At 42.6% G+C, this 14,643-nt stretch overlaps 1 protein-coding gene across 3 annotated transcripts in view; it reads right to left on the bottom strand.

Annotated features, from left to right (window-relative positions):
* The window catches only part of LOC141086380 (zinc finger protein 385C-like), a 453,285-nt gene that overhangs the window by 75,046 nt on the left and 363,596 nt on the right, over window positions 1-14,643 (bottom strand). For all 3 annotated transcript variants that reach the window (XM_073572358.1, XM_073572359.1, XM_073572362.1), the window contains one exon: window positions 3,186-3,328. In XM_073572358.1, coding sequence (XP_073428459.1) covers window positions 3,186-3,328 — 143 coding nt within the window. The remainder of the gene's footprint in view (window positions 1-3,185; window positions 3,329-14,643) is intronic.

The raw sequence follows: 14,643 nt of genomic DNA, 5'->3' as shown, positions 1-14,643 counted from the left end.
TCATAGAATGTGGTTCAAGGAAGAAAAAAAATACTATATTTTTTTATCATTAATGTATTCATGTGTAACATTTCACTGCATCTCATCTTGTATAAACTGTGGCTATGCCGACAATTATATTACGGATTGGTGATTATATGGATATGTAATATGATACTTATCTAATATATAAAGCTGAATGTGTGTGGGTGTGTATGTATGTATGTATGTGTGTATGTCCGGGATTGGCATCTGCACCGTCGCAGCTACAGCCACAAAATTTGGCACAGTCACACGTCTGGACCCCGAGAGTGTCCTAGGCTATGTTGTGAGGCGAAATTTCAACCCCGCGCGTTCCAATTCACCAAACAATTTGGCCTATTATTCTTGTCATTTCTATGGTGTTATCGTCCTTCTGTAAAGTTGGAAATAACACAATTTATTACCGTGCCAACACAGACCACCCTCTGACACAGACTGCAGGGGGAGCCCAGTATCACACAGGATAGGATTAGATACACGGCTCAGCAGTCAGTATCACACAGGATAGGATTAGATACACAGCTCAGCAGTCAGTATCACACAGGAGAGGATTAGACACATGGCTCAGCAGTCAGTATCACACAGGAGAGGATTAGACACATGGCTCAGCAGTCAGTATCACACAGGAGAGGATTACATTCACAGCTCAGCAGTCAGTATCACACAGGATAGGAATAGATACACAGCTCAGCAGTCAGTATCACACAGTATAGAATTAGATACACAGCTTAGCACAAAGTATCACACAGAATAGTATTAGATACACAGCTCAGCAGACAGTATCACACAGAATAGGATTAGATACACGGCTCAGCAGTCAGTATCACACAGGAGAGGATTAGATACACAGCTCAGCAGTCAGTATCACACAGTATAGGATTAGATACACAGCTTAGCAGTCAGTATTACACAGTATAGGATTACATACACAGCTTAGCACACAGTATCACACAGAATAGTATTAGATACACAGCTCAGCAGACAGTATCACACAGGAGAGGATTAGATACACAGCTCAGCAGTCGGTATCACACAGGATAGGATTAGATACACAGCTTAGCAGTCAGTATTACACAGTATAGGATTACATACACAGCTTAGCACACAGTATCACACAGAATAGTATTAGATACACAGCTCAGCAGTCAGTATCACACAGTATAGGATTAGATACACAGCTTAGCACACAGTATCACACAGAATAGTATTAGATACACAGCTCAGCAGACAGTATCACATAGAATAGGATTAGTTACACGGCTCAGCAGTCAGTATCACACAGGATAGGATTAGATACATGGCTGAGCAGTCAGTATCACACATGATAGGATTAGGTACACGGCTCAGCAGTCAGTATCACACAGGATAGGATTAGATACACAGCTCAGCAGTCAGTATCACACAGGACAGGATTACATACACGGCTCAGCAGACAGTATCACACAGGATAGGATTAGATACACAGCTCAGCAGACAGTATCACACAGATTAGTATTAGATACACGGCTCAGCACACAGTATCACACAGATTAGTATTAGATACACGGCTCAGCAGACAGTATCACACAGAATAGGATTAGATACACGGCTCTGCAGTCAGTATCACACAGGATTAGATACATGGCTCAGCAGTCAGTATCACACAGGATAGGATTGGATACATGGCTGAGCAGTAAGTATCACACAGGATAGGATTAGATACACAGCTCAGCAGACAGTATGACACAGATTAGTATTAGATACACAGTATCACACAGATTAGTATTAGATACACGGCTCAGCAGACAGTATCACACAGAATAGGATTGGATACACGGCTCTGCAGTCGGTATCACACAGGATTAGATACACGGCTCAGCAGTCAGTATCACACAGGATAGGATTAGATACATGGCTAAGCAGTCAGTGTCACACAGGATAGGATTAGATACACGGCTGAGCAGTCAGTAACACACAATAGCATTAGATACACTGCTCAGCAGAAAGTATCACACAGGATAGGGTTAGATACACAGCTCAGAAACAAGATGTGCCAAAGGAGAGGACATTTTCATTCCAAGAATTCCACTCATTCCATCTGATTTGTTTTTTGATTTTAAATGTCTCCAGTTTCCAGTTCAACTGCTATTTGCAATGTCCATTAACAATGCTCAGGGACAGTCCTTCAAAGTAGTAGGGATCGATTTGCAATCTCCATGCTTTTCTCATGATCAACTTTACGTGGTCTGTTCAAGAGTTGGAACTGCCAAAAATCTGTTCATCTTTGCACCGAAAGGAAAAAACAAAAATCTTGAATGAGTTGAAAATAAAATACTATCAATACTTGGGTAATTGTTTAGTTAATTTGTGTTTGCAAATCTGTAGTGTTGGATATATGATGTGAAATGTTTTTATGTGCAATATAATCATTATAATTTGTTATAACTAACCACAGTTGGTTACTATGCCCAGGCAACGCTGGACTCTTCAGCTAGTAAACATATATATATAAAGCAATCCTGATCCTCCATATGTCTCCACTTACACAGTATTGCCATACTTCAGATGTACAGCTGCCTTCCCATGTGCACAGACGTCAGGCTGAAGACATTTTATGGAAAAATCATGTATATCTCTGACAATGAGAAGACTAGGTTTTAGGAGAAATACCTGAGAGACTTAAAGGGAATCAGTCAGCAAAAAATGAGCTGTTGTTTTAAATCAGGTGTTTATTTTAACTGTATTTTGTTTTGCAGTTTTTGATCTTTTTTTCATGTTATTATTTGTATAAAAAAAATTCAGAAATATTGAAAATTTCACACAGGCCACAATGCCTCATACTTCCTGTTGTAAACAGATGATGATTTTTCAGCAGTCTCGTTATCATCACAGACAGGATTAGTATGAAAAGTAAGATCACTATATTGATCCACCGTTCACAATAGGTGAAAGCACAGCCACCATCTCCCTCTTCCTTTCACAATGGCCTTTGCCCAGATTAAAGCATGCTTCTTTACAATCATAAAAATACATTTAACATAAAAACGCAATTTAAACGAAAGGTCATTTTCTGATGACACGTTCCCTATAAGAGGAGAAGAGGAACTTTTTGGTGACAGAGACAGTAGCTTAGTGCTTCCTTATATTTCAGAATGGAAAAATAAATGAATAAAGAATATACCTACAGCATTAAAGTTTGGAAAGAGGCTGAGTGGGGAGACACCATTGATTCTGAATGTTAGAAGATGCTTGATGTCCAAATGTGTTTGGATTGGTCGGCTTGGTATCCCGAGAGATGCCAACAATGGACCACCAGGAGTATGGGTACCTAAAAGTATGGGTACAAAAGAAGAAGCTTATCACATATTTGACTACAAAAAAAATCAACTTACAGTCTCATAATGGCTATGATGTTTCTAAAGATGCAAGACATAACCAGGGATTATATGTATATAAACATGTAACAGCTCAAGGACACCTCTTGTGGTTCCTCACAGCAGTAAAATCATGTGAGATGACAGTACTGAATAAGGCTGCTTTGATGGTATAGCAGTACAGAGTGTTTTGACCCTGAACATGTATCTTTGACCTGATGAAGACCCTTGTTTGGGGTTGAAATGTGATATACTGCAATACCAATAAAACATCTTGCAGTGACATCATCTTGGATGGTTTTACTGTTCTCCAAGCACAGACGTTATGACCACAAATACATTTCTGAAACAAACTTCTACAAGACAATTCAGTAAATGTTTGAATGGATGTTGGTAACTGGGAACAAGGCTAGACACTCGAACATCCTCACCTGACTGTAGTAGACAAGTCCTTTCATGGGCATTTGTCATCTGTTTTTTTGTATCTACACTCCCTGACAGAAGTTATCCATGTTATGTAAATAAAAGCTTGACGTTAAATTCATCCATTGGTTGTATAAATTATTCTTTTGAAAACTGAAGCCCTCCGAAATGTGGTTTAGGTTAAGAAAATAAATTGGCATCAATGCAGAAATATTGATCATTTAATGGACACAGAATGGTCAGATTTTGGCAAGACAAAAGTTTTGTCGGCCACAGAAAGTAATGTGATATTCAAACAAATTGTCACCCCCCCCGCCGCTTCTGATGCTTACCAGCGAGACCCCTTGCTCTTCTGCGCGCCTCCCGGCGCGCTTCAGCCCCACGACGTGTCCCCGCTCCTGACATCCGGGGTCCTCGCCGTCGGCCCTACGCGCCTGTGCCGGACACCTTCCCCGGCACTCGGACCTCTGGGAGCTATGACGCGGGTATTTCAGCACGGCATCAAGCCAGGTAAGACGCCTGATTATCTTCTGCGGTGACGTTGTCTCTGCGTTAGCGTTCACCTGGTCCTCAGGCCCCTGTTTCCTCTGTGTCCTCTCTTTGGTCTGTCTGCACTGCCTCTGGTAGCCTCCGTGTTCATGCACCTCCTGCCTTGCTCTGCGTCTCGGTCTTTTCCCTGTTTACCTCTCTTTGGTCTGTCACCCCTGGCTATCTGACTGGCCGCTCCTATGTTTTCATAAACCCCTGTTCGTATTGTGGTTATCTCTCTCTCTCTCCTGCAGCCTCCTGCCTCCGTTTGTCTCCGGTGCTCCCGGTTCCGCTTGCCTCCCTTGCTCCCTGGTCCCTGAAGTCCACTGTGCATCTGCGTTCCATATTGCTCGCCTCTGTCTCCCTGGTACCTAGCCCTGGTCGCCCCTTTGGCTCCAGCTGTTGCGGTTCCATCCCTCATGGGCCTGCCCCTAACACTCCCTGTATAGGGGGTGGTTGCCCCTGGCCCACTTGCGCTTGGGGCTCTGGAGCCATGACCCAGAGGGTTCACTTCCAGGTTTCCATCGTACTCCCACACCGTAACACAAATAATTAACTTAAAATACAAATATATGTTGCATAACATTGGTGAATGAAGTTGTGGTGCTATTAGAGCCATATTTAATATTTTGTGTGACTTCTATGAGCTTGAAGTACTGCATCCATGCTGTTCAACAATAACTCATACAATTTATTAATGAAGTCATCAGGAATAGCAAAGAATGCAGTTTTACATGCCTCCTAGAGTTCATCTAGATTCTTTGGTTTTATCTTCCAAGCTCCCGCTTTCATCCTACACCAAATATGCTCAATGATGTTCATGTCTGGTGACTGGGCTGGCCAGTCCTTGAGCACCTTGATCTTTTTTGCCTGGAGGTACTTTGTTGTAGAGATGGATGGTCAGATTTTTGGAAAGACAAAAGTTTTGTCGCCTGGTCATATAATGCACCCAATCCTAGTTTACATCCTCACCTGTGCTCAGTAAATGATCGGTTAATTAGTGGATGTGTATAAAAAGAAACCCAGCACCCCAGACCTTCACTTGAGCTCTGACAACATGAACTCTGACGATTCTGTGTCCATTAAATGATCAATATTTCTGCATTGATGCCAATTTATTTTCTTAACCTAAACCACATTTCGGAAGGTTTCAGCTTTCAAAATAATTTATACAACCAATGGATGAATTTAACGTCAGGTTATAAGCTTTTATTTACATAACATGGATAAGCGACATAACTTCTGTCAGGGAGTGTAATCTGAGCACAGCATGATGTAGAGGCTGAGAGCCTGATTCCAATGATGTGTCACTTGGCTGTTGCTGTTTCAATGAAATCAGTGTTTTATCAACAGGAGATTAACATTACAGGATTAGTTGTCTTGTTCCTCCTAGTCCTTCGGCTCTGAGTAACTCCACCCCCTCCAGATTAGTACCTTTCTGTCAATGTAAAGTGCACTGAAACACTGAGAGAAGGAAGTGAATGGACCATCATAGAGTATAATCCTTTTAAAAAAAAAATTCCAATTTTATTAGATACATATATCACTAAAAATAGACAATGGAAAATGAAAACTGCTGGACACCAAATATTTTTTAAATGTACAGTGCACACAGAAAGTTGCTAATCAGTGGTGTGGGCGGGGTTATACTGAGCTAAGCATTCAGAGAACTGCTAGACCTGCAGCAGAGAAAACAGGGATTGTGTCTTAATGACAGGATGCAGACCAGCAATAGACACTTTACTGGAGTCAGGGCCTCATCCCCTGCACCTATCTATACCCTGGTTCAAATAATTATTGGGACATCCTAACAGCTTTCAGTGATTTAACATTTATAACCATTGCTCCAGGGTCAGAGACAAAAAACAAATCCTTCAAGTTTAACAATGCCTACACAGCCCATTTCATATAGGAATAACATAATATACTTCATAACACTGCTGATTGGAGAATCTATTCGCAGGACTTGGGTTTTTTGACCAGGTCAGTAATCTGTGACTGAGGAATGGAAGGCCTGCGAATCTCCCAGATTTCACAACTCTTCTTTTGATTAGCCGGGCTGGTGAAACGTTATCATTGCGGCGTGACGTAGACATGATATAGCGCCAGCCCGGTTAATCAACAGAACAGCCAGTAATGCCAGGAGGTAAGGCGATTCACAGGTCTCCCATCCACAAGTCATAGATTCCTGTTTATTCTCCTATCTCTACATAATACTGATTTTTTTAATCAATATTCAGGTTGTCACATAATACTCAATATCAAAGATTTTAGTAGTTTCCAACTCATCCTTGTAAAGTATGTGCCTCTGACACTGACAGAAGACAACCTTTCTATGGGGTATGAGGCCGGTGTGTTTGAAGAAAGGAAAGATCTTAAAAAACAACTTTGTCAGCAGCAGGTCAATCACCCAGATTCAATTCCACTGATGTCCTATCCGTAGGGCAGTTCTGTACTTGGGTTTATACATTTCCATGAAATTTCATCCTCCGGGTATGTAACGGAGGTGGCAGAAGAAAATTTACTATGTTGCCTTTTTATTAGGTAACGCCATAAATGTGCGACTGCCACCCATTATTTCACCCTTTTTGTGGGTGCTGGTAAAATGAATGTGATGTCAGTAGACTCTTCAGTGATCACACAATGAAATATATCACCAAAATCAAATTATAGCGTCTCTCTTATCAATGTCTAACCCATCTCCCAGGTCTTTATGCTTTTCTTTTCTGGATCCTAGCCTTATACACTAGTCAGTGTCATGTCTTCTCCTGATATTCCTCTATTGTCTAAGTGTTCTGGAGAACATAAAATAATGATTCAACATCAAGATGAGGGAAATGGCGTCTTTTCTGTCATAAAAACACACACTGCTGCATCCTGGCAGAGATAAAATGACCTCTTTCTGGGAAAACGGCCCTATTGAAATCCTTATCAGCGTCCCCAAACTGCTTCTAACTACAGGCGGAGAAAATGCAGCAAGCCCTCTCAAGCGTGGCATTGTTCAAATTAATTCACAAATCCCCCCCGAGGGGAAATCTGGGAGTCATTTATAGAAAGACTAAATTAAATCTATATTTATAGAAGAATAAAAAGGAGAAAAAAACAGGGAAGAAAATCAAATGGAGAACAATACAGATCAAGAGTGGTGTATTCCTCGGGGGTATAGAGGTTCAGGGGGCAGAGATGGCCGGCCGGGCACAGCCTGCAGGGTTGTGTTAATAGCTAATTAGGTGACATTCGTCGGTTCCAGCTCCAGATCAACCCTTAAACTTATAGAGAGAAGACGAACAAACGAAGTCTGAATAAAAACTAAAAAAGTGATCATGTAAAGATTAGAAATAAAAACAAATACATGTGACATGTCAATAAGGATGTCATAACACCAAAATAAATGTTCCATTAAAGGCGTAGTCCAGTATCAAATTTAAAGGGGTTTTCTGGCTTTGGGTTTCAAATCATCAAATCATCAGTCAATATGTGACTGCAGACTTGTGAACTTTCACATCGTGTGCACTGTGTGCTCAGAGGATTCTCTACTGTTGGGGGAGATGTGACCACAAGTTTGAGATATGCATACTCACAGCCACATTCCAACTAGATGGGTGCAGTCTTGCTCATTGCAAGTTGCATACCTCCCAACTTTTGAAGAAGGGAAAGAGGGACAAAGGTTGCGGCGCTCCACCGCAAATTTTAGACCATGCCCCGACCACACCCATTTTGTGACTAGTCACACCCATGTCCACGCCCAACCGCACCCATTTAGCACTGCTGATCACACTGACTGGTACTGGGGGCATAGTGGCTGGCATTATGGGCACAGTGGCTGATACTAAGGAAAAGAAAGAAAGAAAACAGAGAGAGAGAAAGAAAGAAAGAAGAGCGAGAGAGAAAGAAAGAACAGAGAGAGAGAAAGAACAGAGAGAAGAAAGAACAGAGAGAAAGAAGAACAGAGAAAGAAAGAGGGGAAAGAAAGGAGAGCGAAAGAAAGAACAGAGAGCAAAAGAAAGAACAGAGAGAGAAAGAAAGGGGAAAGAAAGGACAGAGAAACATAAAGAGGGGAAATAAAGAAAGAACAGAGAAAAACAAAGAAAAAGAAAGAACACAGAGAAAGAGGGAACAGAAAAAAAGAACAGAGAGAGAGAAAGAAAGAGGGGAATGAATGAAAGAGGGGAAAGAAAGAACAGAGAGAGAACAAATAGAAAGAAAGAACAGAGAGAGAAAAAAGGAAAAATAAAGAACAGAGAGAAAGAAAGAGGGGACAGAAAGAACAGAGAGAGAAAGAAGTAAAGAAAGAACAGAGAGAAAGAAAGAAAGAAAGAAAGAAAAGAAAGAAGGGAAAGAAAGAACAGAGAGAGAGAAATAAAAAAGAAAGATTAGAGAGAGAAAGAAAGAACAGAGAGAGAGAGAAAGAAAAAGAGAGGGAAAGACAAAACAGAGAATGAGAAAGAAACAGAGAGAAAGAAATAACAGAGAAAGAAAGGAACAGAGAGAGAGAACGAAAGAAAGATTCTATAAAGATATTATAGCAGCCTGGCTCCCATTGTAATGCCCACCTGAGCCCCCTGGTGCAGGACATATCATGATCCGCTCACATGGCCGGCATCCTTGATTCCAAGGCGATCCTGCTGTCCGCGCTGTCGGAGGAGGACATGGTGATGGATCTGAAGCATTCCTGGTTCCATCACAATCTCCTCATGAAATTACCTAATTTCCGGTCAGCTTCCAGCACATCACTTCTGGTGGAACGTCATGTGCAAGTTTTAAAGTGCTCCTTGGGGCTCCGCCGTGTACCCGTGTCCGTAGGAAAAGCCCACTTTGTATGCCTCGTACACACTTGGCTCCGCTCCGTAAATCCAGTACACATATGGCTCCGCTCACCTCGTACACGTGCGGCTCCGCTTCGTACACGTACGGCTCCGCTCCGTACACCTCGTACACGCGCGGCTCCGCTCCGTACACCTCGTACACGCGCGGCTCCGCTCCGTACACCTCGTACACACAGCTCTGCTCCTTATACCTCGCACACACGCAGCTCTGCTCCTTACACCTCATACACACAGCTCTGCTCCTTACACCTCGTACACACACAGCTCTGCTACATCCACACTGTAAACCCCTCCTGACCCCACACAAAAACTTTACCTCATCCAGCACCATGACAACCAGCACAGCAGAATCCTGCAGAGTGCAGACAGACACGGAGGCCCCTGATCATGTGACCCATGACTCCTCCCCTCTCCAGGTTTTGTGCGCACAGAACACACAGCCCAGCCATATCATTACAGGCTGCGGTGGGTCTATCTGGGACGGCGAGGATGGCATTGGTGGATGGGGAGGCGTGGACGTGGCGACTCAGTGCAATGCGGGAAAAATAACGTCCCGGGCGGGACGCGGGAGGGGGTGTCAAAAACGGACTGTCCAGCGGGAATCGGGACGGTTGGGACCTATGAAGTTGTATTGAGGGAGGTCGGAAACAGTCTAGTCCAGGGTTCCCCAACTCCAGTCCTCAAGGCCCACCAACAGGTCATGTTTTTAGGATTTCCCTTTTATTGTACAGGTGATGCAATTACTTCTGATAGACTGTGAAAGTGGCCAGTAACCTAGGAAACAAGCAGTACACAAAGAAGTTAAAAATCCCTCCGTTCTTAAGAACAGAGAGGTTTTACAATGAGATAAATTGCAAAGTTGCTTATTTACATAGCACTTAAAGCGCAACTGTCATTTCAATTTCATAAATCAATACTGCACATAAAAATAAGCAACTTTGTAATATATCTCATCAGAGAAATCGGCTTCTTTCACTGCCAGAACTGATCCATGATTATCAAAATTCTGAATTCTGATGTAAAATCTGTATTCAGTGAAGATCGTCTGTCCCGTTACTGAGAGAGGAGATGACAGGTGCTGCTGATGAGATTCTATGTAGATGGGAGGAGCCAGAGGCAGAGCTCCTCCCCCCTCCTATGTGCACACACTTATCAGTAGCAGCTGCCATCTCCAATCTCAGTAATGGAACAGACAACCTTCACAGAATACAGATTTGACCTCAGAACTGAGAATTTTCATAATGCTCAATCAATTCTGGCAGAGCTAGAAGCAGATTTCTCTGATAAGATATATTACAAAGTTGCTTTGGCAAAATAAAGTTTGGACAAGTTTTATCCCGCAAGCCGGACTACAAGCTTTCTTCATCACTTATGCATTGTAGGAATTTTTTTTTTCAAACTAAACATTACAATACTCTAAAACAATCATACCAAGGAGACACCTGTCCACAGGCCGCCCAGAAGAGCAAACAGTCCGCCTCTACGGTGAGGAACATGCTTGTACTTCGGGGCGGCCTGTGGGCAGGTCTCTTCTTGGTTTCTCTGTCTTAGAAAAGGAAGATAACACTCTGCTTACAGTCCCGCCCAGGAGGACTGGCATATCATTAACTGAAAACTTCTACCACGGATTATACAACAACCGCAAGATGGATTTCTTCACCCCAGGTATCATTTTAATCAGTTTAACAGCAGCAACATGACAATGTCTGTAGGCTACTTAGCAAAATCCTGCTGACAGGTTTGCTTTACAGATGACACATTTCCTTTGTATTTTAGGTAATAAAATATATATAATGGCCGATGGGCCGATGCAAAAGTTTGGTCTCCCTTGAGATTTGCGTGTTCAGATAACGTTTACCAATTTTTCAGACCTTAATTATCCTGTTTCGGTTATGGCTTGTTCACGGTCATCATGAAAGGCCAGGTGATGCAAGTTTCCCAGCTGCATAAAAAACCTGCCTCCTCTAACCTTGTGCCAAAAAACTGCAGCCATGGGTTGTTTGAAGCAGCTGCTTAGTACTCTGAAAATAAAATGATGCAGGCCCACAAAGCAGGAGAAAGCTTTAAGAAGATAGCAATGTGTTTTCAAGTTGCACTTTCCTCAGTATGAAATTTAAGAAATGGCAGTTACCAGGAACAGTGGAGGTCAAGATAAGGTCTGGAAGAACAAGCAAAATTTCAGTGACAAGCTGCTTGTAGGATTGCTAGAAAGGCACATCAGGTCCCCAGCTTTACTGCAAAAGACATTGAGAAAAGATTTAGCAGACTCTGGAGTTATGGTACATTGCTCTACTATTCAGAGACACCTGCACAAATATTGCCTTTATGGAAGAGTCATCAGAAGAAAAACCTCTTCTGCATCCTGACCAAAAAATTAAGCATCAGAAGAATGCAAAAGAACATCTAAATAAGCCTGATGCATTTTCGAAACAAGTCTTGTGGACCGATGAGGTTAAAATAGAACACTTTAGCAACAATGATCAAAGCATGTGTGGAGAAAAAATGGCATCAACCGTTAAGCATGGGGGTGGATCAATCATACTTTTAGGTTGTGTTGCAGCCAATGGCACAGGGAACATTTCACGGTTAGAGGGAAGAATGGATTCAATGAAATTTCAATAATTTCTTAATGCAAACATAACACTATCTGGAAAAAAGCTGAAGTTAAAAATAGGATGGCTTCTACAAATGGATAATGATCCTAAACACACATCAAAATCCACAACACACTACCTGAAAAGGCGCAAGCTGAAGGTCTTACAATGGCCCTCACAGTCCCCTGATCTGAACATCATTGTAGATCTGTGGCTAGACCTCAGAATAGCAGTGCATGCAAGACGACCCAGGAATCTCACAGATCTGGAAGAATTTTTCAAGGAAGAATGGATGAAAATCCTTCAAACAACAATCGAAAGACTCTTGGCTGACTACAAAAAGCATTTACAAACTGTGATACTTGCAAAATGTGCTACTAGATACTAACCATGCAGGGTGCCCAAACTTTTGCATCAGCCCACTTTCCTTTTTGTAACTTTTAAAATGTAAAAAAATGAAAATATTTTCTTTTGCCTACAATACGAAGTAAATGTGTCATCTTTAACTTTAGGTCCTGTCTTTAACCTATATATTTCATTATAGTGTATGGATCCCTTGGGGGTTTTGTCTGAATCACAACACTCGAAGATTTATATAGAAACCCCAATGTAAGTGCTTAGCATAGAGTGCAGGATAAATGTGATCAAAAATTTAATGTAAAATGTTCAAAATAAAAGCTTTAACTCAATCCACAAAAAAAGCAAGTCCCCACTTAGATCTGTCATCTGTCAACAGAAATATAGGGAGGTTTTCACGTTACAGGTAGCACAAAGGCTCTGGAAAAGTGCTATCGCTCCTTGCCCCCCCAAAAAGAAATCCAGGGAATTCTCTGCTACCAAATTCAAATGCCTCCTGTTATGATTGAGTCACCGTAGGAGGCAAAAATAGAAATGCTAGCTAAGTCCAGAAAACCAGAGAAGTTGGCAGCTATCGGATTGCAGACCCCTGAACCTATCCACACAACTAGCAGTAGCTGTGGGGGGCTCCTACGATGCCCTAGGCCCCTCGATCACAGCCGGAGGACTACATAGCCTAAAGACAGGGAAATCTAAACTGCCCCAGAGCAGACCCCAAAGCAAAAGGCAGCCCCCCACATTTAATGACGGTGAAGCAAGAAGAAAGAACAAAACACAGACAGAAAGATAGACAGAGCAAAGATGGGGCCCAAGCTAGCTTAGATAGGAAAGGACAGGAAGGCTGCTGTCTGCAATCCGTAAAAAACCCTATGAAAATAAGAGCCAACAAACTGACAGTAAAAAAGGCCCTGAAGACGCTAGGCTTCAAAAAGGCTATGTCAGTACTCAGGAATATTCTGAAGACAGAGCAACAGGCAAAAGGAGATTCAGCTCACCCCAGCAGGGAATGGCAGAATCCAGAAAAACAAGGAAAAACAAAACACTAATGCAAAAAGGCAAAGCAGAAATCTTAGCTTTAGATGAGCAGGAATCAGACTGGTTTCCTAGAAGTCCACAGAGAAATCACCCGCAGGCCAGAAGGGCGTCGGCAGCCTTATATCCAGTCATTAACTCCACTCAGCCAGTCATCATCATCAGCCCCAGGTGTTTGACAATCAGGCTCACTACCTTTCTTCACCAGAAGAGGGAGTTCCTCGGGCCTCAGTAGTGAAGGGGAAAATGAACTCACAACAGTAACTCCCCCTTGAGGAGGAGTCACCGAACCCTCAACCACGCCACCAGGGCGATCAGGGTGAGCCCGATGAAAGGCATGCACCAATCTTTTGGCATGAATATCAGAGGCAGAGACCCAGGAATTATCCTCCTGACCATAACCCTTCCACTTAACCAAATACTGGAGTCTCCGTCTAGCCAGACGGGAATCCAGTACTTTCTCTACCTCATATTCCATGTTACCTTCAACCAATACAGGTTCTGGAGGTGCAACCCCCGGAACAACAGGTTCAACAAACCTCTTCAACAAAGATTTATGGAACACATTATGGATTTTAAATGTGACAGGAAGAGCCAAACGAAAAGAGACCAGATTAATAATCTCCAAAATCTTGTAAGGTCCAATAAATCTAGGCTTAAACTTAGGAGAAGCCACCTTCATAGCAATATTTTTTGATGATAACCACACCATATCACCAACCTTAAACTGGGGACCAATGGTCCTATGTCGGTTGGAAAACCGCTGGGCCTTTTCCTGGGAGAGAGATAACTTATCCACCACTTGGTCCCAGATCTGGTGCATTCTCTCCACCACAGTGTCAACACCTGGGCAGGCAGAGGGCTCCACCTGCCCTGAAGAAAATCGAGGATGAAACCCAAAGTTACAAAAAAAAGGTGACATCAAAGTGGCAGAACTAGCTCTATTATTTAAAGCAAATTCGGCCAAGGGCAAAAATAAAACCCAATCATCCTGATCAGCAGAAATAAAACATCTCAAATATGACTCCAAGGTCTGGTTTGTTCTCTCTGTCTGCCCATTGGTCTGAGGGTGAAAAGCAGAGGAGAAGGACAACTGAATTCCCAGCTTGGAACAGAAAGTTCTCCAAAATCTAGACACAAACTGGACTCCTCTGTCAGATACAATGTTCTCAGGAATCCCGTGCAAGCAAACCACCTGTTGTAAAAACAGGGGCACCAATTCAGAGGAAGACGGCAACTTAGGGAGTGGTACAAGATGAACCATCTTAGAGAACCTATCACAAATCACCCAAATAACAGTCATCCTTTGAGAGACAGGCATATCAGAGATGAAATCCATTGAAATATGGGTCCATGGCCTCTTGGGGACAGGCAAAGGCATCAACAACCCACTAGAGCGAGAACACGATTTAGACCGGGAGCACGTCCCACAGGACTGCACAAAATTCCTGACATCACGAGACAAGGAGGGCCACCAAAAAGACTGACTCACCAGATCTCTAGTACCAA

Source organism: Dendrobates tinctorius, unplaced genomic scaffold, assembly GCF_039654945.1.
Source record: "Dendrobates tinctorius isolate UK_male_01 unplaced genomic scaffold, ASM3965494v1 ptg000032l, whole genome shotgun sequence".
NCBI classification, from domain to species: Eukaryota; Metazoa; Chordata; class Amphibia; order Anura; family Dendrobatidae; genus Dendrobates; species Dendrobates tinctorius.
The sequence above is the reverse complement of the archived record's forward strand: the minus strand, read 5'-3'. Positions and strand labels throughout refer to the sequence as shown.